General features: G+C 27.1%; 7 protein-coding genes across 24 annotated transcripts in view; 2 read left to right on the forward strand and 5 right to left on the reverse strand.

Annotated features, from left to right (window-relative positions):
- The window catches only part of LOC122633732 (receptor-type guanylate cyclase daf-11), a 25,464-nt gene extending 15,310 nt beyond the window's left edge, over window positions 1-10,154 (reverse strand). The window contains exons 1-5 of one of the 17 annotated variants that reach the window (XM_043822043.1): window positions 9,816-10,153; window positions 9,405-9,510; window positions 6,161-6,323; window positions 4,180-4,326; window positions 3,165-3,429 (exon numbers count right to left, since the gene is read on the reverse strand). In XM_043822043.1, the coding sequence (XP_043677978.1) occupies window positions 3,165-3,428 (264 nt within the window). In that variant the 5' untranslated portion in view covers window position 3,429; window positions 4,180-4,326; window positions 6,161-6,323; window positions 9,405-9,510; window positions 9,816-10,153. Of the gene's footprint in view, window positions 1-3,164; window positions 3,430-4,179; window positions 4,327-6,160; window positions 6,406-9,404; window positions 9,614-9,815 lie in introns of all 17 variants that reach the window. The other 16 variants (XM_043822031.1, XM_043822036.1, XM_043822033.1 and 13 more) reach the window with 16 other exon arrangements.
- An 896-nt stretch (window positions 10,155-11,050) lies between these two features.
- LOC122633748 (geranylgeranyl transferase type-2 subunit alpha) lies at window positions 11,051-13,936 on the reverse strand. Its single transcript, XM_043822073.1, has 7 exons — window positions 13,672-13,936; window positions 13,250-13,360; window positions 12,897-13,024; window positions 12,630-12,817; window positions 12,328-12,525; window positions 11,643-12,251; window positions 11,051-11,527 (listed from the first exon to the last, which is right to left on the reverse strand). Exons 1-7 carry the CDS (start codon window positions 13,672-13,674, stop codon window positions 11,088-11,090), a joined length of 1,677 nt encoding a protein of 558 aa, XP_043678008.1. The 5' UTR covers window positions 13,675-13,936; the 3' UTR covers window positions 11,051-11,087.
- A 334-nt stretch (window positions 13,937-14,270) lies between these two features.
- On the reverse strand, window positions 14,271-16,014 carry LOC122633749 (polycomb protein EED-like). Its single transcript, XM_043822074.1, has one exon. It carries the CDS (start codon window positions 15,698-15,700, stop codon window positions 14,417-14,419), a length of 1,284 nt encoding a protein of 427 aa, XP_043678009.1. The 5' UTR covers window positions 15,701-16,014; the 3' UTR covers window positions 14,271-14,416.
- Window positions 16,015-16,148: 134 nt separating this feature from the next.
- Window positions 16,149-17,296, reverse strand: LOC122633750. Its single transcript, XM_043822075.1, has 4 exons — window positions 17,142-17,296; window positions 16,640-16,828; window positions 16,413-16,574; window positions 16,149-16,338 (listed from the first exon to the last, which is right to left on the reverse strand). The coding sequence occupies exons 1-4, from the start codon at window positions 17,199-17,201 to the stop codon at window positions 16,237-16,239; spliced, it is 513 nt and encodes a 170-aa protein (XP_043678010.1). The 5' UTR covers window positions 17,202-17,296; the 3' UTR covers window positions 16,149-16,236.
- A 2,446-nt stretch (window positions 17,297-19,742) lies between these two features.
- On the forward strand, window positions 19,743-21,179 carry LOC122633724. The gene is made up of 3 exons (XM_043822017.1): window positions 19,743-20,046; window positions 20,114-20,594; window positions 20,663-21,179. Exons 1-3 carry the CDS (start codon window positions 20,016-20,018, stop codon window positions 21,177-21,179), a joined length of 1,029 nt encoding a protein of 342 aa, XP_043677952.1. The 5' UTR covers window positions 19,743-20,015.
- An 81-nt stretch (window positions 21,180-21,260) lies between these two features.
- On the reverse strand, window positions 21,261-22,751 carry LOC122633727 (phosducin-like protein). Its single transcript, XM_043822024.1, has 3 exons — window positions 22,246-22,751; window positions 21,762-22,176; window positions 21,261-21,679 (listed from the first exon to the last, which is right to left on the reverse strand). The coding sequence occupies exons 1-3, from the start codon at window positions 22,459-22,461 to the stop codon at window positions 21,456-21,458; spliced, it is 855 nt and encodes a 284-aa protein (XP_043677959.1). The 5' UTR covers window positions 22,462-22,751; the 3' UTR covers window positions 21,261-21,455.
- Window positions 22,752-24,909: 2,158 nt separating this feature from the next.
- Window positions 24,910-26,659, forward strand: part of LOC122633725 (purine nucleoside phosphorylase) — an 11,101-nt gene continuing 9,351 nt past the window's right edge. For both annotated transcript variants that reach the window (XM_043822018.1, XM_043822020.1), the window contains exon 1: window positions 24,910-24,941. In XM_043822018.1, coding sequence (XP_043677953.1) covers window positions 24,913-24,941 — 29 coding nt within the window. In that variant the 5' untranslated portion in view covers window positions 24,910-24,912. The remainder of the gene's footprint in view (window positions 24,942-26,659) is intronic.

The raw sequence follows: 26,659 nt of genomic DNA on the forward strand, positions 1-26,659 counted from the left end.
TATTTTTTTTTTAAATGAAGAAACAATTATCAATAATCATACCTACAATTTACACAGGAATATATCCGGTACTCTACAGTTATTTCGAACAGTTTCTAATTCGTCATTTTTTATAAATAAATTGTTAGTACCATGACAAAATTATTCAACTTTTCTTCCTGTTCTTTTTTCTTTTATATTTATTCTCAAATTTACTTGTTTTTCACAACAATGTTACGAACTAAACGAATCTTCGTACCATTACATAGAACTTAAACTGTTTATCGGTACGTCGTTGGTGCGAGTGAAATTAAATTAAAAAAAAAAATAAATAAATAAATAAAGGAAAAGAAAAGAAAAAAAAATGAGAAGAAAGGAAAAAAATTTTTTTTAAATAGAAAAATTACAAAAATAGAAGAATTAAAAATTAAAAAAGAAAGAAAAAATAAAACAAAAAGATAAGCAAAAATATCGATAGGTCTTACGTTCACAGCTGTATGTATTCTAATGTGAGCTTTTGTGAAATTAGCTATATTTGTGTACGTGCTACATGTACTTTGAAAAGCGTCGTCGACTAATGGCTGGAGTTCACGAGTCGGTGTAACTTCCGAAAGGGAAGGGAACTAATTGTAAAGCACATACAGAGGGTGCGGGAGGGAGAGAGAGAGAGAGAGAGAGAGAGAGAGAGAGAGAGAGAGAGAGAAAGAGAGAGAGAGAGAGCAGACAAGATAGAGTACCGGATACTTTTATGGTAGGCTGAAGTAGCATGTTGAAGTAAAATTGCTTTGTCAATATTTATTACATACACACACATGTGTATGTATGTATGTATGCATGTATATATGTACAATGTATCAACTATCACATAAATCACATACCTATACATGTAGAATAATTTTTTTTTTTAATTGAAACACTTAAATATTTTGAGAACGCCTATAAAAAAAAAAATAATTCTGTTTATTATTTTATAAATTTTATTTGATAGTATAATTTGTAAAATTGTTTTTGTTTATTATTTTATAAATTTTTGTTGCATTGTAATGTCTTAATTCAAATATTTTTCATAAGGAGAATAAAATCATTCGTAAAAAATAATTTATTTCATGCGATAATATTGATTAAATGATAGAAAAAATTATTATATTAAATTTAATTTGATATACTTTACGTGTAAATTAAAAAAAAAAGTATTTTTATCGTAAACTTATCAAAGTGATTTTTCCTTTTGGAAAATTTCATGAAATTTGTCTCGGATTTGTGCAAAGTTAAATTATTCAAAAATGAGTAACATATCAAACTCGAAAGCACTTATGCGTGGACGGACAGTGATGATACTGATGACGAAGGAAACTAAGTTTGATAAGCACGAGAACGAGGACATCGATGCATTTATGCTTTCCTATCTTTCCTGTTCTACTCCTAGCAACCATGTTTCTCAAACAGTAATTCGATACAAGAGAAGTGATATATATATATATATATATATATATATATATGTATACACACACACATATATATAAACCATCCCCATTCAATGAATAATTATTTTTATTTTAAAACGAAACACTGTAATATTGTTATTTGAGAAAAATAATTTTATTTTTATGTAAATGTAAATATGATAACATCGACAGAATTGAATAAATTAAATAAACTACTACAATGAAAATTTTTTAATGAGATACAATTCTTTCTTTTTTCTTTTTCTTTTTTTTTTCCTTGTAAATAAAAATTACTCTTCGATGGATCGTTGCAATATTTTCAACAAAAAATTATTCGTCGACGAATCGATAAACTCGTTGATAATAAAATTCAATTTTTTCAACATTATTCATATCAATAATATGGATTTTTGTAATTTTTCTTTTCTTTTTATTTATTCTTTTTTTCCTTCCATTTTACCCTCACATAAAAATTATCCTTCGATATAGAATATATTATTTATAGCATGGAATTTTTAAATAAAGTGTTAAAGTCGATATGTGCTAATATACTCGCTAATAAAATATACTTTTCTTCTTTTTTCTTTTTGACGTGAAAATCATAAGTCAATAGAAATATACAATTATAGAAGTAAAAACGGAGGAATGAAAATGTCTTTAATATTAGATCCAATGTTAGTAGTATTATGTCCACTCTATCGAGTAGGTACATACATATGTAGGCGTGGAATATTTACCGTTCACTCGTTATTTTTAGTTGGTTCAATCGATATCTAGGAATTACTCCTATTCTGTCTAATTGTATGCTTTATGTACACGATTATCTACCCTTCATCTCTTCATCTGTGTTATATGACACCATACATACATAAACGCATACACATCTACATAAGTTCATTAAGATAATCTACGTGTATAATAGTAATTAGATATAATTGCCATTTTAGTTAGTTCATTATCGATTTGTTTGCCAAGTTAGTTTCGTTTTTTACCTTTTCTTATCATTTTTCATTTGTTAACACATAGAAATTAAAATGTGATATTATTGTGAATAAATGAAAAAAATAGAAAACAGAAGAACAGAAAAGGGAAACATTGATAACATTTGGACGTAGTTTTTAAAATGGAGTTTTTTCAATTTGACTTGTAATTAAAAAACAAAGAAAAAGGAGAAAGTAATTCGTTTTCGTTACGTGATAAGAAAATATAGAAATGTGCCTTTCAAATCTTTTAATCCAATTTATTTTTAATCATTTTTATACGTGCGTTTGCAAATATTCAATTGTAAAATTGTAATGAAACGTCTTACAATATTGCTTCAGCATTTATTTATTTTATATGCTATCAATAATTTTGAAAGTAGTTACAATTAATATCGTTCGTAATTATTTCTTTATAAAATCACTTGAGAAAAATAAAAGAAAAAGTAAATAAATAAATAGCCACAGCAAAGAATGATCACCGTTCCTCTTTAATTTCATTTTGACAATATATATTGTCCATGATGAAATGTTTATAAAATCGTTTGACAACGACAAAAAAAAAAAAAATGAAACAAAATAAAATAAAAAATAAGAAATAAAAATGAAAATGAAAATAACAAAAAAAGAAAAACTTTGAGAAACCATTATAATTAAAATAATATATAACGTAATAACAATAATAATTATAATAATAATAATAATAATAATAACGAAACTATAATAACAAAAAGATTATATTAAACAAGAAACTACCAACCTGTGTTTCGATGTCCGATACTTCCTGCCGATAAATCAATATGTCGTGGAGGGTATTGGCAGTTTGTACGATCAAAGCTAGGATTGGTATAAACGGTAGTACCAACATTTGCAACAATTGAATCCTTCGGCCACGACGACTCGCAGGATCCGTGGCACGTGCCCAACAGGATTTTTTACGATTTGCTTTTGCCGATACATCTTCCGATGAAAGACTCCTTACCGAGCTTACCTCTGCCACGCAGGATCCGTTACGGGGTGACATGCTGCAATTATTTAATCATTCGTACATTAATTAATTTAATGCAAATACAATCGAATTAATACGAATTAATACGATCGAGTAAATTATCGAAAGAATATTTTCTCCTAATATTTAACATCTTCGATTAAGGAAAGAAACAATAAAGTTAAATAAAATGAAAGGAAAAAAAAAAAAGAAATTTATATAAAAATTAATTTAAAATATAATACCCACTGTTCAATTTAACTATTAGTAAATTTTAATAATACGACTGTTACGTTAAAACGATTAATAAAAATTACTTAATTTTCTTATCTATCGCATACGAGTCATTTAATAAAAATTTAAACAAAAAGGAATAAAAGGAGATATAAAATATCATAATTAATCAATAACTTATTATAAACAGTATTATAAACAAGTACAAATAAAAATTATACGATATTCTTATTACAATAGATGAACAACTCAATAAAAATTGACAAAAAATTAAATCAAAGAAATTCAGAAATTTCTCCTTTTTTAATTTAATATTTAGAATATGTTTCCTATTACAAGTAAAAAATGAAAAGATATACGATATTCGGGAAACAGCCATTCTAATTGATAAAATTAATTACATCAATTACAATTATAGAGCATGCTGCCGTGCAAGAAATGCCTGAAGAAAAAAAAGAAAAAATAAAAACTAAATAAAAAAAAAAAAAAAAAAAACAAATTACACGTAGAATATAAAAAGACAATATAATAAATGGTTTAATATTAAACTTACGCGATACTCGATCTAATTTTGTTCTTAATATATCGTCACGTTTTTTCTTCTTCTCTTTTTTCTCTTTTCTTCTTCTTTTTTTTTTTTTTTTTTTAGATTTACCAAGAGAAGGTCAAAATAACAGGATACGTCTTGTGTCGTCACTTTCTATCGCGTAGGAAAGGAAAATATTGAAAAGAAGAGTTGAAAAGATAGATTGGGAATCTTTTCAATGGCAACTGATTGTGCGTGATTTTAACAACACATCAATCTATGTGTATGTATTAGGTGAAAAGAAAAATTAGTGGGAACCTTTCTATCCCTTTTCATCGTTCAGATTTTATGCCTCGTGTAGAATAATTTCTCCGTCTTTCCATCTTTTTTTCTTTCTTTTTTCCTTACCTTTCGAGAAAACAAATTGAAAGGAAAGAGAGAAGGAAAGATATGTATCTTTCTATCTCTCTCTGTCTTTTTCTTTCTAACTCTCTCACTTTCTATCTCTTTGTAACTCTCTCTAACTCTCTCTCTCTCTCTCTCTCTCTCTCTCTCTCTCGCCTCTTGATATAAGAAAACAGACTCTTTGATTTCTATAAAAAGTAAATCGTGAATGATACGACTTTCTTCTTTCGAAAGAAAACAATTTACTTTTTATTTTTTCATTTGTAATATTGACGTACAACACGCAAATAATGTTCTAAAAAATAATCATATTGCCTTGTTTTTTCCTTTTTAAAGACATCTCTGTCATTTCTTAAAAAAAAAAAGAAAAAATCAAGTAAAGATATGTGATGTTTACGATCTTGTTATTGAACAAAAAAAGAAACAATACATTAAGTTTATTGTATTAAAAAAAAAAAAAAAAAAAGAGAGAGAGAAAGATTATTAAAAGAAAGTTTATAAACAGAATTTAGAAGAACTTTAATTTGATATAATTTGTTAACGATGACGATTACTAACGTTGGATTCGAAAGCAAAACCAAATAAAAAAAAAAAAGAAAAAAACTATACAGGGTGAATAAATCGAAACATCGAAAAGCTCGAAAAAGTTTCTGAATGATATTAAAAATCAATTACATTTTTTCGTGCAAATCGTTTTTCTTTTCGTGTTTTTTTTTTTTTTTTTTTGTGATCAAATTGTAAACCAATAAGTCCAACTGCAAAGCCTAAAAAGTGTCACGGGGAAAGATTAATTGATTTTTGAAATCATTTCGGAATTTTTGATCGACCATTGTAAATGGTCGGAATGTTTAAGATAAAAAAGACAAAAAAAGAAATGAAAAGAAAAGAAAGAGAAAAAAGATCTCGCCATTTTTAAATGTCCGGTATATTAAAAAAGTCATATCATAGAATTACCATAAACCATAACTAAACAAATCGATACGGATAACCTTGCCGATATTGGATAATTAAAGTAAGAAAGAAAAGAGAGAGAGAGAGAGAGAGAGAGAGAGAGAGAGAGAGAGAGAGAGAGAGAGAAATAAAAAAAGATCTACTAATTAACTATTTATAACATCGGAAATACGGGAATCATTATCGATTAAATTCGTCTAATTTCGTTGTTTACTGTTCGTTCATTATCAAATAAAAATTAAGTCTTATAAAAAATGAGGTGGCAAGCGAAGCGTGTAAGATCGATAATGGCGCCTACGAGGGAGGGATAACAGAAGGGTGGGAGAGATATAGAGAGAGAGAAAGAGAGAGAGAGAGAAAGAGAAAGAAAGATGGAGAAAGAGGGAGAAAGCGAAAGAAAGAGAGAGGGAGAGAGAGAGAAAGAGAGATGGAAAAAGAAAAAGAAAGCGAAAGAGAGAAAGAGAGATAGAAAAAGAAGGAGAAAGAGAAAGAGAGAAAGAGATAGGTATAATGAATCAAAGAAAGAAGGAGCAGGAAGCAGAAAAAATAAAAATTAGCGGGAAAATGATAGACATTTTATTTGAATTTTGCGAATCCAATATATATATATATATATATATATATATATATATATATTAATTTTTATACTCACTCGTTTTTTATGGTGAGCATGATCGCAACTGATGTGTGTCCACCCTCGCTTCTCGATCTCTCTCACAATTCGACGGTCCCGAGTTCGGGCCTGAATGGCGTATCACAGCCGGTCGTATTATCTCATCGAGAAGGCTTCTCTCTCTCTCTTTCTATCTATCTCTCTGTCCATTCACATTCAAGCTCAACATAAAGGTACATATAGACAGGGAAGGGGCCACCATAAAATCATCTCAATGGCAACGACTATAAGTATGTGTGTGTTTTATATACGAACTACAATCTTATAACATGTGTTAGACTTTAGAACGTGTCACTCAAGATCTCAAGATCTCTCTCTCTCTCTCTCTCTCTCTCTCTTCTTTTTTACTCTACTATCATATCGTCCTTTTTTTGCGAAATAGAACACCTATCTTTATGGATCATTCAATACTTTTTGTATATGTTATTATTGTTATTATTATTATTATTTTATGTTTTTTAAATTTTATAGAAGCATAAAAGGAATATCGGAAAAAAGTTATTGAAAATTTATATATTATGTAAAAATTGAAAATACGTAATTATTATTTAAAATTTGAATAATGTAAAAATGTACAATGTATGTATATATGTATATATTTGCATATTTACATGTACAATGTATGATGTAATTGGTCATTTTTTGACCTTTTTTATTTTTCTGAAAATGTTTGTTCTCTTTCTCTATCTATTTTTTTTTTTTTTTTTTTAGATTATTATGTGTTTGAATCATTACGTAATAGAAGAATCAGGGACTATTTTTTTATAGGTATAGTCCTGTATTCAGTCATATTTTATTTCTTTTCCTTTTTGTTGTTATATTTTTTTTCTTTTCTTTTTTACTGAAATCTTATTTATAAGAGCAAAAATTTTTTCGAAAATATTTATTGTTGCAACGTAATTCTTCGTCTTTCGCAAAATTTTTTTTATTATAAAAATATCTTTAATATATGTTAATCTACCATGCATCTATTTATATCCTTGCAAAATTATTTTAGTAGAATTATTGTAAATTACGTTTTAATAATTTATAAGAAACATAAAAATTTTAATAAACAAAAATATACATATATATATAGTTTCGACTTTTATATATTTCATACGTTGTATAAAAAAGATCTCTATTTTCCCGATTGCAAATAATTATACTTGGATAAAAAAAAATATATTGATTAGAAAAATATAATTTTGTTATTTACAACTCTTCTTTTTTTTTAACAACAAACATAATACATGTCTTTATAAAATACGAAAAAATTATGTTTAGAAGGAAAAGAATTTTTTTTATTATTCCTATAAAATTATTACCAATATTTATATTCTCGAATTAATTAAATATATTTTATATATATATATATATATATATATATATATATAAAGAAATAAAAAGAGGAAAATAAAAATCAACCCCGTCAAAAATTATCACATTTTTCGCGAGCTACGAATAAAAAATGTTACCAATAACAATGATAACGATATCGCAATACTTACAAAGGAAACTTCACGTCTGTTCTGGTCGTTTTAACGAACGTGTATAATAATATTTTATTAATTATATAACTCAACATGCATTTCGTTATACATACATACATATATATATATATATATATATATATCTACTTTAACGAAATAATTATTATACTTATACCAATTCGTTATCATCAGTGTGTTATATAATATCTACATATATAATTGTTATTCACTGTACTATTCGGTCATTGATTATTGATTTGTCAACGAGAGAAATGAGGAAACCATCGAGATTGCAATTAATTAAGATCTCAATTAGATACTCGTTATTATATCCATGCATACACACACGCACATGTGTGTGTGTGTGTGTGTGTACGTATCGATTGAAAATGATATTCTATAAGAGATCAATTTAATAAGAATAAATAAAATCGAACGATCAATAATACAAGGCGAGCCAAAAAAATTTCCAAGTGACCTTTTTCAGACTCTTTTTCAAGCAAACTTCTTTCTCCAATTTTACGACAGAAATTAAACTATAATTCAAGAAAATTTTTTTACGATTCAAGGAAAAGAAATATTAATCTAAAGAGTCAGGAAGAAGAGTAATTGATTTTTAAAATTATTTAGTAACTTTTGACTTACCCTGTATTCTATATATATGTATATAAAATTTCTTTTTTCGCAAATATTTGACGAACATATTTGTATTTCTTTTATTGATTATAATATAAAAAAAAAAAAAAAAAAAAACTCAAGTGTTTAAATGAAATGAAAATGAAAGACCAATTGTAATTGTCATCGATGTGCTCTATATATATATACAAAAAGTATATTATACATATATATATATACATATATATAAAATATATACAGATATATAAATATATGTATGTAGTATAATGGTTATGAAGGTACGTGAATATTTTTAAAGAGAGAGAAGAAAAGAGAGAAATAGAGAAAAAGAGAAAGAGCAAGCACGTGCTAACAGTATCACTTATATACGTGCACCACGAACGTAAATATCGTAAGCATACAGTATCGATCTTTCAATTTATTCCTTAATGAAAGAAGAAGAAGAAGAAGAAAAGAAAGAAAGATATATTATTTTTAAATATTTAAACAAGCATCTAATCTAAACAATCGAGAATAAATTGTAAAAAAAATGATATAGAAAGTAACGATACTAAGAAGATAGGAGGAAAATACATCGACACAATTTGTTCATATTTCAAAACGAATATATAATACCAAGATTGATCGTTATCAATTAAATTTAATTCATTCATTGGGATTTCGAATTAATAAGATGCGATATCATGCAAAAGGCATTATATAAGAACAATGAAACGATCGAACGTGACGACTCGTTAAAATAGAAGAAAAAATAAAAAAAAAAAAAAAAAAGAGAAAGAAGAAAAGAAATTACTATGAAAATAAAAAAGGAAGAGAAGATAAAAGGTGATCTATAGATCTTGGATAAATTAAATTTCGAGATGGTATAAGAAAAGAAATGAAATGGAGAAGTAGAAACACGTAACTTCTTTCTTACTCTGGTTTGATCACTTTGTTAAGATATATGTATATCCATCAAGAAGAAGTAGAAGAAGAAAAAGAAAAAAAAGAAGAAGAAGAAGAAGTTGAAGAAGAAGAAGAAGAAGAAGAAGAAGAAGAAGAAGAAGACACACTTGCGTACGGGGTGAAGGAGAGGAGTCTACACGAAGCATCAATAAAGAGAAAATTGCTCTTACGCGTCTATGACGAGAAAGATGAGAGGAGACACGTGGTAGAAGTCACGAGGACGTTCCTCTTTCTCGACTAAATCTATCCTTCTCTCTCTTTCTTTCTTTCTGCCGTCTATAAATTTGTCTATCTATCTCTACATATTTCTCTCTCGCTCCCTCCCTCTCTCTTTTTCTTTTTTTAATTTATTTCTCTCTATCTCTATATTTCTATTTATCTATATAGATAAATTAAAACATCTAAATAGAATATTTAATAATAAATAGAATATCTATATAAATAAATAAATAAATATATATATATATATAATTATTCTTAATTATCAAATAATTTATCTTGTTCTCGATTAATCCGATAACTAAAGAGAAAGAGAGAAAGAGAAAGAGAAAGGTAAGAAAAGATAATGAAAGCTTAGCGACCTTGTCTAACGAAGAAAAGTTTCTATGTCTCTCTGTATGTGTTATATCTCTAACACGTAAGTCAATGCGTGAACATAGTCGCGTTGAAATAATACTATAGGAAGAAAGAGCAAACAGGTGTGCCCGCGTGGAATGCACGACCGCATACTGACGGTCGTGGTCGGAAAATCTAGAGGATGCGCGTTAACAACATCATATACGGGGGAGTTACTAAGCCAGTGCGCATCCACGACACCCTACCATATCACTCGAACTTTGTTGAAGGTTACCTCTCGTATTATAGCTTGTTCTCCCTTCCAACTTACTTTTGCCCTTCTTTTTCTTCTTCCTCTTCCTCTTTTTCTTTTTCTTTTTCTTTTTTTTCTCTCTTTACATTCTTTTATTTATTTATCTTTATTCAATTTTCTTTGTATTCATTCATTTAAAATATCCTCGTAAGAAGTTTAATTGTTTCTTTAATTTCCTTTTTATTTCTTTTAATTCTTCTTTTATTACGTTCTTTTTTTTTTTTTTTTTTTTTCTTTTTAATACCTTTGTCTATCGACCTTTTCAAACCTTGCTCATTAAAATTTTTATCATTTATTTGTGCGTTGTTAAAATCGTATTTAAAGTTTATTTATCATTTATTTTTTCATATAAACAAAAAATTGGAATTTCGGATACTTGGGATACTTTCATTTGTTTATAAAACTGCAGAAATATTTTATTCGTTATCTCGTTATTTCCTTCATTCCAATTTGTTTTCAGATTGAATTTCATTCTTCGGATTGGATTTCATACTTTTCTTTCTCTCTTTCTGTTTTTCTATTGATTTTCTTGAATTATTAATATGGATATTTTTGTTACGCCTGGTGATAGGCAACGATTCTTACATCGTCGATAACGTTACTTGCGACAGCGATACTTATCGACAAGATATGTAACATATTTATCACTGATGGTAAGATATTTTTTGCTATTATTTCATCATCAAAGGTTTGAACGAACTTTCGATAGATGATGTTAATAAGGAATATTATCGACATAAGATAATATAACTCTGCCGATAAATTTACAAATTTATAATTTAGAATAAAGTTCGTACAATTTTATTATTAAATGATTTTAAGTGAAATTAAATTCTTTCAACAAATAATGAAAAAATTATTTATATTCAATGTAAAATTATATATATATATATATATATATATATATATATATGTATGTATGTATGTAAATAATTTGTAGAAATACAATTTTGTATTAAACCACGATATTTTCAATGTTATATTTTCAAATCAATATCACGTTTGTTTGAATAACTTTAGCGATATCAAGATCATTTTTATACAAATCGTAAATAGGATTATCCCTTAAGTCTAATTTCATTAAATTATGTCTTTTTATGAGATCTAATATTTCATTTATATCCGATAGTTCGTTATTCCGTAAAGATAAGAATTCCAGATTACTTAATGTAGGAAAATGTTTCAAAGACTTTATCTGATTACTAGACAAGGATAACTTTTTACAATATTGAAAATTTGAGAGTTGATTCAATGATGTTTCTAAATTATTAGCACTAAGATTTACTTCTTCAAAAAATGTGAAATATTGACTATTGCGAAGCGTTGTTAAATTTAATCCGGATAAATCAATCTTTTTTTGCATTTCTGAATCATTTTCTTCTTCCCACAATTTTTTAAATGTATATTCCAATAAATATTTGCTACCTACAAGCGAAAAATATATCATTGAGATCAACGTAGGCCTTAATTATTCTCAATCTAATATTAATTTATAATTTTTATAACTTTTCAAGAGAATGTTTTAATACAATATACTTACGTAAATCCTTATAATAATTTGAACGTAGAAAATCAATACGCGATAATGTATTTAAATCGTCCAATATGATATTGTTAAAATGAATAAAATCAATTTTTTTCATAAGAAAGATTCCAATTAATATAGCCCATTTATTATTTGGTTCCATTTTTGCTAATTGTTTGTAACTTTCTAATTGTTCATTTAATTGTTCCTTGTTATGATTCTCATTAATTATCAATGGATTAGATTTATATATCCATGCGGATTCTTTTTGCGAATAATGTAACTGATAATTTTTATCTTTTATATTTATATGAACGTTTTGTAGTTCACTTAAATTTTCTAACGAAGTAGACAAAATTCCAGTCCATACTTTTGAAAATGTTTTTTCTCTGTATGATTTCCATTGAATATCTATTTTATTATTATCTACAGATAATGATATATTTCCAGATTGTCCAGATATATCACTATCAAATACGGCAACGACCATATCTTTTGTAACACGAGATCTCCATAATATACTGTGCAATTTAGGTTTATAATTATCTAAAAGCCATCTCTGATAAAACCATGCACTGGAGTCATTAGGATCCGTGAATGTTGCATTCATCACTAATTCAAGTTCTGAACAATATCGATAATATGACGTTAGAAAATTAATTGAACTGTAAGAAACATGTAATGCAAATTTAATATTAACCTTCTTCCCGTTTTTGTTGCATAACTGGTGTTTCTTCCGAGTCGTTGTAAAATAATTTTGTTAGAATTTTACTTCTATAATGCCACGAGGAATAATTAGAAAAATTGTTTAATATTTTCGTAGTAGAAAATTCATATTCTGCATGATCAGATATTCCTGCTTTTTCTACCACATATTGTCTATAATCCCAGCAATGAACTGAATTAAATCAGAATATATTACTATTACTACAGAATATATTACTATATATACATTTATATATATATATTTTTTTTGATTATTTATGCTTTAATAATACTTACAATTTCTTTCATCAAGATTAAGACATTTTGTACATAATGTTAATTCTTTTTCCCAATCAGGTTTTTGTATGTATTCCATTACCCACCATCTCTGATGCCACACGCTATACGACTTTGGATTATTTTTTAAACAATTCTCAGTCAATGTTAATTCTTTTTCAAGCATACTTGTATACTCTTCATCGCTCCTATATTTTTAATTGATTTGTTCATTAAAATATATCTTGCATGAGTGAAAATACTTTTTTTATTTAATATTAATCTTACCAATTGCTATTTTTATTATTTTGAAATACTTCACGACGTATGTTCCATAACGTATATACATCTGAATTTTGTAAAAGGATTTTCTCTGTTAGTAACAATAATTCATCATCCCATATTTTACTTTCTCTCTAAACAGAAAAAAATAACATTGAATTTCTTTATAAATATCAAAATTAATTGTTTTTAAGTTAGTAAGTAATTAAAAGGATACAGCACATATTTTATATGATAAAATAATTTTCTAATCAAACTTAAATACTTCTTAAACATGATCATAGATAATTTCTAATGGGAAAAGATCGAAAATATTAAATATGAAAATTCTTAATTGATATATAAAAATTGAAAACAACCTTTCTAAATATCTCGGTAATAGCAGTTCTATAATGTATTAATTTCTTTGCTCTTTCTTTCTTTTTTATTTCCTCTTGTTCGGCAGTTGTACGGACCTTGACACGACCATGCTAGAAAATATGATTAAATTTGATAAAACATAATTGATGGATGTACAACAGCTAGCTCTATCATTATATACAAAATATGAAACAATAAAAACGATTTATTTATAATAATTATAATTATAATTAACTTCATAAAAAGCAATACTAAGCATTTTAATTTTGATGATACTAATGTGCATTTAAATCATATATATTTAAATCACATATAACTTTTTTTTACGTATTAACGAAAAAAATTTATTTTGCATGCACTATTGAACTTATTTTATTTATAGATCTATAAAAAATAATTATTTAACAAAATATTAGTTTACCATTATGGATTCTTATACAGTTTACAATAACTATATATAAATTGTTACACAAAAACTGATATATATATATATAAATATCAAAAAAACGATGTCATAACAAGTTTGTACTTATGTACAATCTACACCACAAATCTACTTTATATGTAGAAATAAACTACTATACAAAGAGGAAAGGGTAAGAACGAACGAAAGATGATTTACACGTGTAAACGTGAGGGGAGTACCAACATTCCAAAATAAAATACATTCAGAACTATTGAGTGGCGCGAAAATCAATAATGCCGCAAGAAATATAGATTTTTTCAAGACGATTTTATTCAATTAAAAAGTAAACCATTATATTTTTAAATTTGTATTTCATAATGAAACATTTTAATCCTTTTTATATGTATAAATAATATATAAAATAAAAGATAAAATAAACATTATATATATATAAAAATTTAAACAAGATTCTGTATAAAAAAAAAAAAAAAAAATAACATTCATCTCCTAGATTGAACTATTATTAAGAAAAATATTATTTATGAAAAGATCAGTTTATTTTGGAATTAGCTTATAATGGATTGTATATAGAAAAATATGAAATGTCAAAGTCGTCTGATTGAACCATTAATATAATTGTAAAATTGTTACAAATACCATGTGTTTATGTATAAAATATGTACTAAATTAATATGTTTCTCTGAATCACAACAAGTTTTCCTGCATTTAATCTATTAATTAATTGAAATATAACAATATATCAATGTTCACGATTCCATCTCCATACTGTAGCATCATCGCAAACACATAATAGTACATTGCCATCTCGACTTAAGCTAGTTTGTCGTATTGGAGCTGTACAGCGTGGATGTTGTAAGGAATAACAACGTGCTTGACCAGGTTCATCAACTTCTAAGTCCCATACATATGTCCTACCTACTTGATTTCCTAATGCTATAGTACGTTGCCAAAAATCCATAGAAAATCTTATAAACCAAATATCACATTCTTTGAATTCAAAACGATGTAAAACAGTAGCACTAGTTTCTCCATTACGTAACTGAGTGTCTTCTAAACGCCCTGGCTTCCAACATACAATACAATTTTCACAAGATTTACTTAAAATAAAATCGCCATACCACTTAACACAATCCACATAATTACGATGTACATCACGGGTTGTGAAGTCTGGGAAATGTTGAAGTATAGAGTCAAACGGTCTTCCATTTCTGCTAGGATTACAATAATATGACTGTTTAATTGCTTCTTGCATATCTGGCTTGTCTAATGACCAAAGTTTTAAAGCATGATCCATTCCACAAGAAATAATACGCTGACCTTTCATATCAAAATCAGCACTTAACACTTCATCTCTATGACCTTCAACACCACCAAAAATTGCTATACATACATCTGTTTTTATATTCCATAATCTCAATGCATGATCCTTAGATGCGGAGAGTAATATATTTGGATCTTTAGGATGAGTTTTTAACTCATTTATTGCATGACCATGACCAATATAATGTTTAATACAAGTCATAGTAACAGAACTAATAACTCTTATTACACCTCTAGATCCTGCTACAGCCAATAATGGTTTACCAGAATCATCATAAGTCCAAGTACATGTATAAAAATTTTCTTCAGAATCAGGATCAGCATAACACTGACGTAATCTAATATTTCCACCTTCTGGGCATTCATAAATGCTCACACGATTGCTTCCTACAGAGGCAAATATTAATGGTTCACCTTCTTTCAAGTGATGATTAAATTGTACCCCAAAGAGTGGTTGCCCGTGATCTTCCTTAATACTACAACAATATTTGTATAACGGCTTATCAGTACAAGGTTTATATTTTGCTGTCTTACTTCTCCGTCTGCCTTTCCTTCTATAACGAGCATTGCGTGTAGGTGTATCACTACGATGAGTACCAGCTGTAGAATTGCTACCAATACTACATTCAGTCTCATCGCTATCATTTTCACTGTCTTCTAAACTGGACGCATATGCTTGGCATTTACTCGTAGTCCTTTTCATTTTAAAAATGATATATTAATGGACTAAACAATATATATATATATATTATTCACATTAACAAAAATATATTTTTATATTAATCTAAATATTGTTTAAAAGATTTTTATGATATACATTTATAAACAGTGTTCAATAAAATTATCTATTTGTTTGTTTAATGGTTAAACTACATTCAAAGTATTCAATTTATGTTATAACGTAGCGAAAGAAACACGACCAAGCGTTAGAGCGTCAGGCGGGCAATGAACACCCGCCACGAAATCAAACTTGAATGAGTTGAATCCAGGGTGTACAAGCTGAATCATAAACAAAAACTATAATTCATTCAGTTGGTAAAACATTTTACCAACTTCGGTTTGAGTTGATTGGTTATGGTTATGTTAGTTAGTATATAGGTGGGGCTAGTAGATGGCACTATTCTGCAAATCAAAATCCAAGCTATGACAAATAACTTGCAAGAGGTTATTTAATTGCACATCACTAAAAGAGATTACAAAATGCGTTATGTGAACGAAGGTGTATGTACATTAAATGTTTTATGGTATATTCGCTAATGTAGGTATTCGACTTTCTAAACCTAATATCGTCGATGTTACATTTAATATTCTGTTTCCTAAGTTAATACAACTGTTAGGATCCTGAAAAGATTAAGTATTTTTTAATCATAGAACATATTTAAGAATTAATATAATCATTTCTTATTATAACTTACAGAAGTATTGGCAGATAAAAATCGAATCTTATACTTATTACGTATTTCTTTTAAATTGTGAAATGCGAAGCCCATAACATCTAATACGCCATTACCATGTACCAAACAGCAAGCACCAGAGATTATAAAATGATCGTCTATTAAACCTATATTTATCTTGATCTATAAAGAATATTAATAATAAGTAAATGATAAAGAAATAGAATTAAAAAAAATTAATTATTTACCTGTTCTAACGATATAGACATTCGTGAATCAAACGCAAAGATGATAAAGTCAATGCATATAGAAATATTATTCTCTAGTATCTGAACTATGGATTCGCATTTATGTATTTCTATGCGCCATTCTCTTTCTTTCGCACTCTTGTAAAGTCCATCAGATATATGTTCACGTAACTCTGCTGTACCTACTACCTAAATATAACTTTTCTCTTATTATTTTTGTACAGCACAATATTTAAATAAATATTTTACTAATAGGTGTGTTCTATTTTACATGCATAGTTGACACACCATATATAACCTCTAAAGCTTTTATATATAATTAATAATATACAATTCTTTTATCTTTAATTTTATAATATAATACTAATAAATATAGTTAGTTATATACTATCTGGAAACATAAGGGAAAAAAAAATAGATAACTAATGCAAGGATTATTGGATTATATCTAAAATATAAATAAAAAGTTATTTAAAAGAAATAATAATTTTAAATCTCATACTAAGAATGATATATGAATATCGTTCCTCTGAACACCAGAACTGTGAAGAACCTTGTTCATATTTTTACTTTTTAGACATCGGAAAATTCGCAAAATAAATTTTAAATCTTACACAAACTGCGCAATATCAACTACTGCAACCAACTGTAATAAAGAAAAGTTATACGAGAAAAGTAAAACTGTTTATCAACCAGTACCAATACAACGAGGGTTAGTTTAAAAGCTTCGTTCTTATTGGTTCTTGTTTGATGACTCACTGTTTCAGATGGCGCTGCGAACGAGATATTATGCCGGTTTAGATTAAAGTTGTTTATGACCCGTAATAATGATCTACGCCGACAATAAGTATAGACGCAATTTTTGAACGATTGTTATTAACAAGATCTCATCTTAAAGACGAACATAATTACGTCGAATTTTTGGAAAAGTTATATTTTCCTCGAAAAAGATCGGGTCAAGAAATGGTGTTTTTTCGTGAATAAAAATGGATTTCGTAAATATTCAATAATTTAATTTAACTCGTTCGCGCGCGGTTATTGGATAAAAATTTTCAAGTTTAAGCGTGTAGTGAAGTGCTATAGAAAAAAACAAATAGATCGACACCTCTCCTGTTAGTTCGTCTTACGTATTTCGACGAGAAAACGTGTCAGCTCTTCGTTTTATACAAGTAAGTTTGAATAATTAATACTTTCCATTAATCCACATATTTTATTCCCATTGTCGTCGGTAATTGTAAACAATAATTAAGAAGAAAAAATTTGAGCAATTTTGATATATTACGAACAATCAGTCTACCAATGAATTTCAAATAATGAATATCACGTTTCTCTTATTCCATATTGAAATAGATTAATGTTCTATTTGAATAAAGGTAAATTTTCAATTCAAAGTCCTTAATCGTACATAATATCAATAAAAACGAACGCTCGATTGATTTTGACTTTTATCGAGTTAGTTATCTTTTATATTTCGACGAGTTAACAACGAAGATCACTTTGTTCGTACGGCAAAGCTTAAATAATTTCTAAATAATTCTATAATTATTTAAACAATATATAAAGTACAATGAATTAATATTTAAACGATAGTACGTACGTTGAATATAAAATAATTTTAATTTAATATTTTAATAAAATGAAATTTTTATATTCGTACTTATTGAAAATTGTCACATGAAAATTTGTTAATTTCGTTAAATTCAATAATTTTATAAACGCTATATATGATTTATAAACGATGTTGACACTGTAAATGAAAATTTCGATCGTTATAAGAAACATATTCATAATTTTTTCATCATATTGAGACAAGAGATCGTTCGTCGTGTAAAAATCAAGAAAAAAGATACGATGATTATAAGATCGATGAGTGTATATATTAAAGTAAATATATTTGTATATATTTCAACAATTTTTTATTGCCATTATTAATATTAATAATTTCGTTTGATATATCTTATCATTTTCTGTTTCAGAACGTCATTGTAATCGTACGCGAAGCAATGATATAATCGTGTGTGCTTGTTTCGTTGAAATAAAATTATTGTTAAGTAGAAGCAGTGTTTGTACGTTCGTGTTTCGCGATTTAAATAAATGTTTTTGCATCGATTGCGTGCAATGCAGTCGTTAGAGTCAGTGTTTGTTCGCAAAAAAGTATTTTGCTTTTTTAACAGTCGTACAGACTGTATCTATAAATCTAAAAGACAGTAGAGTTTCGCGAAATAAATTCAGTGACCGTCCGTTAATAAATATTATAACGCGTATTAAAATCAGTGTATCAATGAAGAGGATCTCAACCAACTTCGATGTCGACCTACCTCATTTTCGAACCACCTACGAATCATCCACCCTCAATTTCGATCTAAATCGCGGACGAGTGTTTTGGAGCCATCGCAGAACTTCTTAAGTAGTAAGTAAATTTTTAAGTTGTTTCGATCATTCGATCATGTCGAGGAGAAAAGCTTCGAATTGGCACGAATAATTAATTGATCGGTTGTATTTAATTGATATAAGAATATTTTTGAATGACCACAGAATGATCAAAGATTTACTCGTAAATATTATTTTATTTTTCGATTTATTGATAAAAAATGTATAGGGAAGTTGATAATTTCTTTGTAATAATCAAAATAATCGCTTGTAAGAAGGAATATTCAAAGGTTTTTCATCGTATTTTGAAATCTAAATTAATGAAATATTTAATCAATTTGGATTAAAGAAAAGTCTTAATCAAGTAGTTCTTTGATATTCTCATTTGTTTTTGTTCATTCTTACTTGTTTTTTTTCTTTTTTTTTTTTAGGTTAATTATTTTTTGTCATCATAATTATATATTATAGAATTGAAAATATGCGATTTTTGTGTTCTACTTTTGTTATTGTTATTTTTTATATGTTATATTCTATATCTTATGCATTGCGAGTTATATCGTTCTAATACTCTAGTTATTTATATAAATTTAATTGGAAAGAAAAAAACATAATGGTTATACAATTCATAAAATTTGTTTGATTGATCTATTTTTAGAGAAATATTTTTTTCTGCTCTCATCAGATGTATTACTATTTTTATTATATATAAAATTTTCTATCGTATACCAATTCGATTGTTAGGTTACGTACGAGCGGTATATAATCTATACAATTTATTCATTGTTACATAGGCACGCTTCGTAAACGTGTAGTTCGTATTTTGTCCATAGTTGTCGCTGAAGTCGTATACGTTACACGTGAAAAGTGTAAATAGCCATAATTTATATTTTGAATGTTCGTCGAAGCAATAATACGTTTATATATCTTTTACGAGACACTGTGTTGATATTGTTTTCATTTCGGTTATTGAATAGTCGATATTTTTAAGTGCTACACGTTAGAAATCATGAATAATCTGGATTTAAGTCAATTATCAGGTAATTTATATGGTGTATACAAATTGTTGAGGAGGCATATAAAAAAATGTGTTCATTTAATTTTTAGATATATCTACCATATCGCGAATTTCTCGATGTTCGCAATTAATGGGTAGATTAGATTCTATGTTACTTTCTAACGAGCTGGATCATCATTCTAGTTTTATTCAAAATAGTAAAGGTACGACAAGTACGGATCAAGATATTGATGATCTTAAAGAAATTACGAAATTGTTTACTAGTTGTCAGAATAGCATCAGTGAATATGCAAAAGCAAAATTGATTCTCGAATGTACCGAAGAAGTATGTTTGAATAAAAATTCTACACTTTCCGAAGAAACTATAAAAAAGTTAAAAGGATTATTACAATCATACGAAATAAATAAAATAAAAGATCTTTCAATAACTTTTAAACACACGTTACAAGATTTAACGATACTTGGCATACAAGATTTTCCTGAATATAAATTGAGTTATGAAGAAAAATTAAATATAAAAGCTTGTGTAGAAGCACTAATGCGTGAAAAAGTACATGATTTTATAATAAAGTAAGTAACAATTCATTTATATTTGATTTATATCGTTCAGATAAATAATATAATGTTTAATGTTATAGATATAAGGAATTAGGTGGTGATTTAAAAGAACTCCAAAAATTAAATGGGTTTAATGCTAATAATCATTTACAAGAAACCAAAGATTTAGAAATATTCAAATGGAAAGATAAATTTGAGGATGTTTGTGCAGAATATAAAAATTGTCTATCACAGTATGCAGATATGATGAATGAATGGAAAAAAATAAAAAATACGGATATAAATGAAGTGTATAATAAAAAAGCACAAACCTTGTTATTACAATCGCAAATAGTTGAAATACAAGCTAAAGTAGCTAAATTAACTTGCTTAACCAAAATGTATACAGAGACACCAACAACGATCGATTCGTATAGAATATTAAATAAAACTTTGGATGATAAATTGTTAGAAATAAGTAATGAAATTAAAAAAAAGGAAGCTCTGAAAAAGCTTTATCTTGATTTAGAAAATACAGAATATGATAATATTTTAAATACATACTTACATCTTTGTAATGCTATTAAAAAGAAAAAACAGATTATGGAAATGCTTTGAAAAAATATATATGTATTTTTTTACTTGTTTATGGTAATATTTCTAATATAATGGTTCTAATTATTTTTTTGTATTAATTATTTGTAATTGGATAACACTTCGAAATTTTATTATTTTCTTACTATGATTTTTGTACAACTAATAGAAATAAATATAATCTATAAACAATATAGAAAATGAGTTGACAAATATGAATGCTAGTGTATATGAAGATTTATAGAAGAAATGATGCTTAGAAATATACTTTTACTTATTACTTCATAAAGTACTTTCTTATTAACATTGTTCTTGTTTTATGCCTGAAATAATGCTAGGTACACAGCTTCTATCAGCTAACATTCCATTTTCTATTAAAAACGATTCTACATCAGAAGCATAAAAATCTGATCCCAATTGTTCCGTCAATTGGACAAAATTTCCAATTATTTGTCCTTGTTTATAGACTAATAAAGCAGGGACACCTTTTTGTTTAAAGTGTTTACTCAATCCTGCCACCGATCCTATATATTATTGATTATTCGATTAGTTATGATTATGATAAGAAAATGCATAATATATTATGATATAAATAACAACATGTACCTGAAATTTTGCAGAATTTAACGAAAGGATAATCCTCTGCAAGAGCCGTTAAACATCCATTCATGGTTTTGCATCCAATGACTTTATCTTCATATATATGAATAATAATGGTTACTGATTTATCCTCATTATCAATAGATTCTACGAATTGATCAGCTGTTTCTAAATTAATGAGTTGTCCAAAACGTAGTTTTTCTGCTTTTGCAAGCATTTCTTTCATTCTTTGCTTTTGATAAGTTATTAGAAATTCATCTGTTAATAGATCAGCAAGTTCTGGATCTGTTTCTTCCAGTTTCTCTTTTTCTTCATCTAGATCAGTGCGACATGAAAGACTTAATTTCTTAATTAATTCTATTCTCTCTTTTGCAAGTACTGCTTGTTTTTCTGTTTCTATTTGTTTAAATCGTTGCCAATCCTTTAAAGTAAACAAGATTATTAAAAATATAATTTCTAAATATATATTTAATCTAAATAAAAAACTTACTTTAATGACACCTTTTGGTCCTGTATTACTGGAGGATCCATCCCATTCTGAGTAAGAAGGTGCATTGGAATAAGAAGATGTATCTGAACGTATATATTTGTCTTCTTCTTTGTCAACTTCTTTATCAAAGTCTTCACTATCATTTTCATCCTCGCTGGAGCTACTACAATAGTAGTGTGTTTTTTCTCCTAAAATTTTATCTTCCAAAGTAGACATCTTTTAGAATCTCTTATTCTTCTTATATACTTAAAATTTTTCTACAATTCAAAAATAATTCTTATTACTTGTAACAAACAAAAAAATATTATTGTCTATATTTTTTAAAAATAATCGATGCGTTTTTTATATAAATGAATGTTAAAACGATGGAAATGCGAACTTTTACACAATCTGATTATTAATTTTTTATCTTAATTATTTTTTATCGATAAAGCCGACCAAATTAATTAACAACAAATCTCGTTCTGCTACAAACTGGATTGAGAGGCTTAACAAAACGGTAAATATGTGACATACCTTCGAGTATGTTGATATCAGAGACGCTTATATCGGTAATGTCAAATGCGTTTTTACCGATAATACATCGTTCAGTTAAAAGCAGTCGCAACTTTGGCATAGATGTCATTTTTTCTCACGGATCAATGCGCGGGAATTTTCGAATTATTTTAATTAATCGATTGATAGAATCATTTAACATTTTTTTTGCATACACACACACACACACACACATGCACACATATTTATATCTTTCTGTTCTAAAGCTGATTGAAAGTAGGCTTTTATTTTAGTGTAGTATCGATAGTGAAGCATTTCTGGCAACTTTTAGAGGTGACTCTGATTTGAAATTATACCGAGAGCCAACAGTTGTTGTCGAATATAGTAACTTAAAACATCTTGCAAAGAATTCTCGAGCAGACAATGGGCCATGAGTCTTCAGTTAGTAATAGAACGGATCGGAAGTATAATAGATGGATAAGTAAGATAATGTAAATAATCATTTCGGTTTTCTTCGCATTTCTCAGAATATAATGTCAACGCGATCTATTTATAAAAAAATGTAAATAACACTTGAAAGAGGATGGTAAATATTTTCAAAAAGTTCGTATCTATTCGAAGGAAAAAAGATATATTATGTTTTGTAAATAATGCTATCTACTTCGACATTTATGTGAGAGTCGTTAAAATTTCGTATAAAGTATCAACGCAAAAATATTATGGAATATATATATATATATATATATATATATATATAAAGATTTTCAAAAAATATTTTGGATAAACTTATGCGAATATTTCTTTTTTCGTTTTTGACGATTCGATTCACTATTGTTGAAAATGACGAATAAAAAGGAAAAAAAAAAAAATATTCGACGGAAACATAATCGTATTTTTATTTTTATATAATACTTTAATTTTTATTTAAATTTTAAACAATAAATTATCTCTTCTTTTGTTATCTACGTGTATCGATTAAATGCAATACTTTTTTCTTTTTCGTTTACTTTTGAAAAATCGCAATTGCACATAATGCACAATTGCATTTATTACGAAGTAGGACGAATCACTCGGAATACTTTCGACGAGCGAGCTTTCGCGCAAGATTATCGTGTTTTCACATTTGTTACTTGCGTTAGATAATTTATTCGAGGTCAATGATAAGGAAGAACCCCAGCGGCTTGTTTTAAGTGGAATTCAATGCAGGATCGATATTGTCATTTGTGTGTTGTTTATGATATTTCGTAACGATATATATGTAGAAATACGTATGTATGTACGTATGTAGATTTTACTTATCTTTCTCGAAGCTTAAAGAAATGATGAATTGAAAAAAATTAATTATATTATTAAGTATTTTTCCTATATCTTATACACATATTTATGAATATATATGTGTATACACTTATATACATATATATATATTTTTTTTAATAATATAATATAAACAATATAAATTTTATATAATATATAAATGTATGTATATATTAACAATACCTAATGTATTTGTGTGTATACATACTTAATATAATTACATATTATCATATATGTATTTAAGATAAAATCTGTTTATCTATTCGTAGTTGTTTTTTTTTTGTTTTTCGCGAATTTTATCGTTAATCTTCCGATATTAAATGATAATTTTTAAGAACAATGCATTATCAATAAATTCTTTTATATATATATATATAATGATTATAAATTATCGATAGTGAAGATATGTGTATGATAAACGAATAAAGTGATCGATCGGTCATATAGCATATTACAAATATAAAATAGAAAAACAAAACACAACATGCAGTATTTTTTTGAAGATGAAAGTAAAAAAAAAAAAAAAACAAAGCAAATAAACAAACAAGAAAATCGAAACAAAAATAAATTATATCTGATAATCGATAATGAGAGCGGAAGAAGTCATAAAAAGTGTTTTTAAACACAAATTAAAACAATTAAAACATAATGTCGCTCATACATACGTATATATTTATATAAGTCTTATTATGGTTGTGTTTAATCCGTGATGGCTAATCGATTGTAGAATAGTCGATAAGATTAGAATGTAAAAGACGAATGTATGTGGTGAGTATCGCCAATTGTATTCGAGGTACGCTTGAGAAACAGTTTGTAATGAGACTGGGTCATAACAATCCGTGTCGAACAGAAACTACTATGTGTTTTATCATGGGTCGATTAGAAATGTAAGTTTTATTTATATTATTCATATTCATAAAAATTGTTCATACGTATTGTGCTAACGATCATGTTTAGTGAATAATATAAATAATGAGAAAAAATAAATAATCGATCGGTAAAATTGTTAACAATTGCTAACGAATGATTAAAATTAATTAGAAACGTTTCATTTCGTATTTTGATATAACAAAATTTTCTTTATAATGAATTTGAGATTGATCATGATTCGTAATAAAATATAATTTTGAAAATTGATGTCATTAATATTTAGAAATGATCATTATAGAAATATTTTTATTTAACATTCGATATAGAAGTTTATATTATGATTAATAATAATCTGATTGATAAAATTGATATCACTAATTAGTGATTAGAAATGATAATTACGATTTGATTAGATACATTTCATTTGATATTTCATATCGAAATTTTCGAGATTTAATTGATTCGAGATTAATTATAGTTAATGATAAACAATCTGTTTCAGAGAAATGAAATTAAATAGAAAATTAAGAAACGGCATATAGAATAATAGGCCATGTTTTTTAATCGTAATTATCAAGAAACGAACTAATTAACTAACGAGATACTAGTTACGTTAACTAACTTACCTTGGGCGTAGTTATTTAAATTATATATCTCTATTTATCTATATGTCTGTTTCGTATTCAATCGAAAGGTCAAATAGGGTGATATAAGAGCTCTTATACAAACACGTTACGAGATCAAATTCTTTCTAATAGTTTTAACATTAATTCATTTCGAATTGAGAAGCAGTCTGTAAACATTTCTTTTTTTTTTTCTTAATTAATAGTACGTTTAAAATTCGAAAAAAGATAAAAAAAGTAATAACATTCGAATGTTAAGTAGCGTAACAAGAAAAAAAAAAAAGAAAAAAGGACGAGAAAAATATGTGAAAGATTAAAATCACATCGATTGAAAAGAATCGATGAAGCGACATTTATAAAATAAAGATTTAAAAATTAAAGAAGAAGAAACGAAAAAAGAAGTAAATATAAAAAGTGAACGAGTAAAAAAAGTTGAAAGGAATGTCAGAAAGGAAAGAAACGAAAGGCGAAATCAAAATTCTTTTTCGTAAAACGTGAGACAATCAAAAACAATCAGGTCGTGATTAGACGGGAGGAGGGAAGAGTGGGAGGGGAGGAGAGAAGTAAAAGAAAGAAAGCAAAACAGAAAAAAAAAAACCTGACGAAGAAAACAAAACGACGTGTATAAAAGAAAAAACGACGTGAAGAAAAAATCGAGAACCGATCTGATAAGAAAAGAATAGTCGTTATAATATCCTACGACGCACCAGATTCAGTTTCTAAGTCAAAGTTCGTTGATTATTCTTGGTACGATTGATTCGTCATAGTTGTTGTTGTTGTTGTTGTTGTTGTTGTTATTATCACGTGTACGGAAGTATATACGATTGATCGATGTACCTACGTAGAAATATTGGAAAGTTTCCTTTTCGAAGGGCAAACATTTTCAAGTACGACGAAATAATTTTTACGAGCGTTAAATTTATCTGACCTTCCTCACTATGATTTCGAAATCGTTAAAAGGAGTATCTTCCTTTCCCTCTCTTTCTTTCTCTCTCTCTCTCTTTCTTGCTCTTAGTATTATACGATACGATTATATGAGTTTCTCGACATTATACCATGTAAGAGAGAGAGAAAGAGAGAGAGAGAGAGAGAGAGAGAGAGAGAGAGAGAGA

Source organism: Vespula pensylvanica, chromosome 13, assembly GCF_014466175.1.
Source record: "Vespula pensylvanica isolate Volc-1 chromosome 13, ASM1446617v1, whole genome shotgun sequence".
NCBI classification, from domain to species: Eukaryota; Metazoa; Arthropoda; class Insecta; order Hymenoptera; family Vespidae; genus Vespula; species Vespula pensylvanica.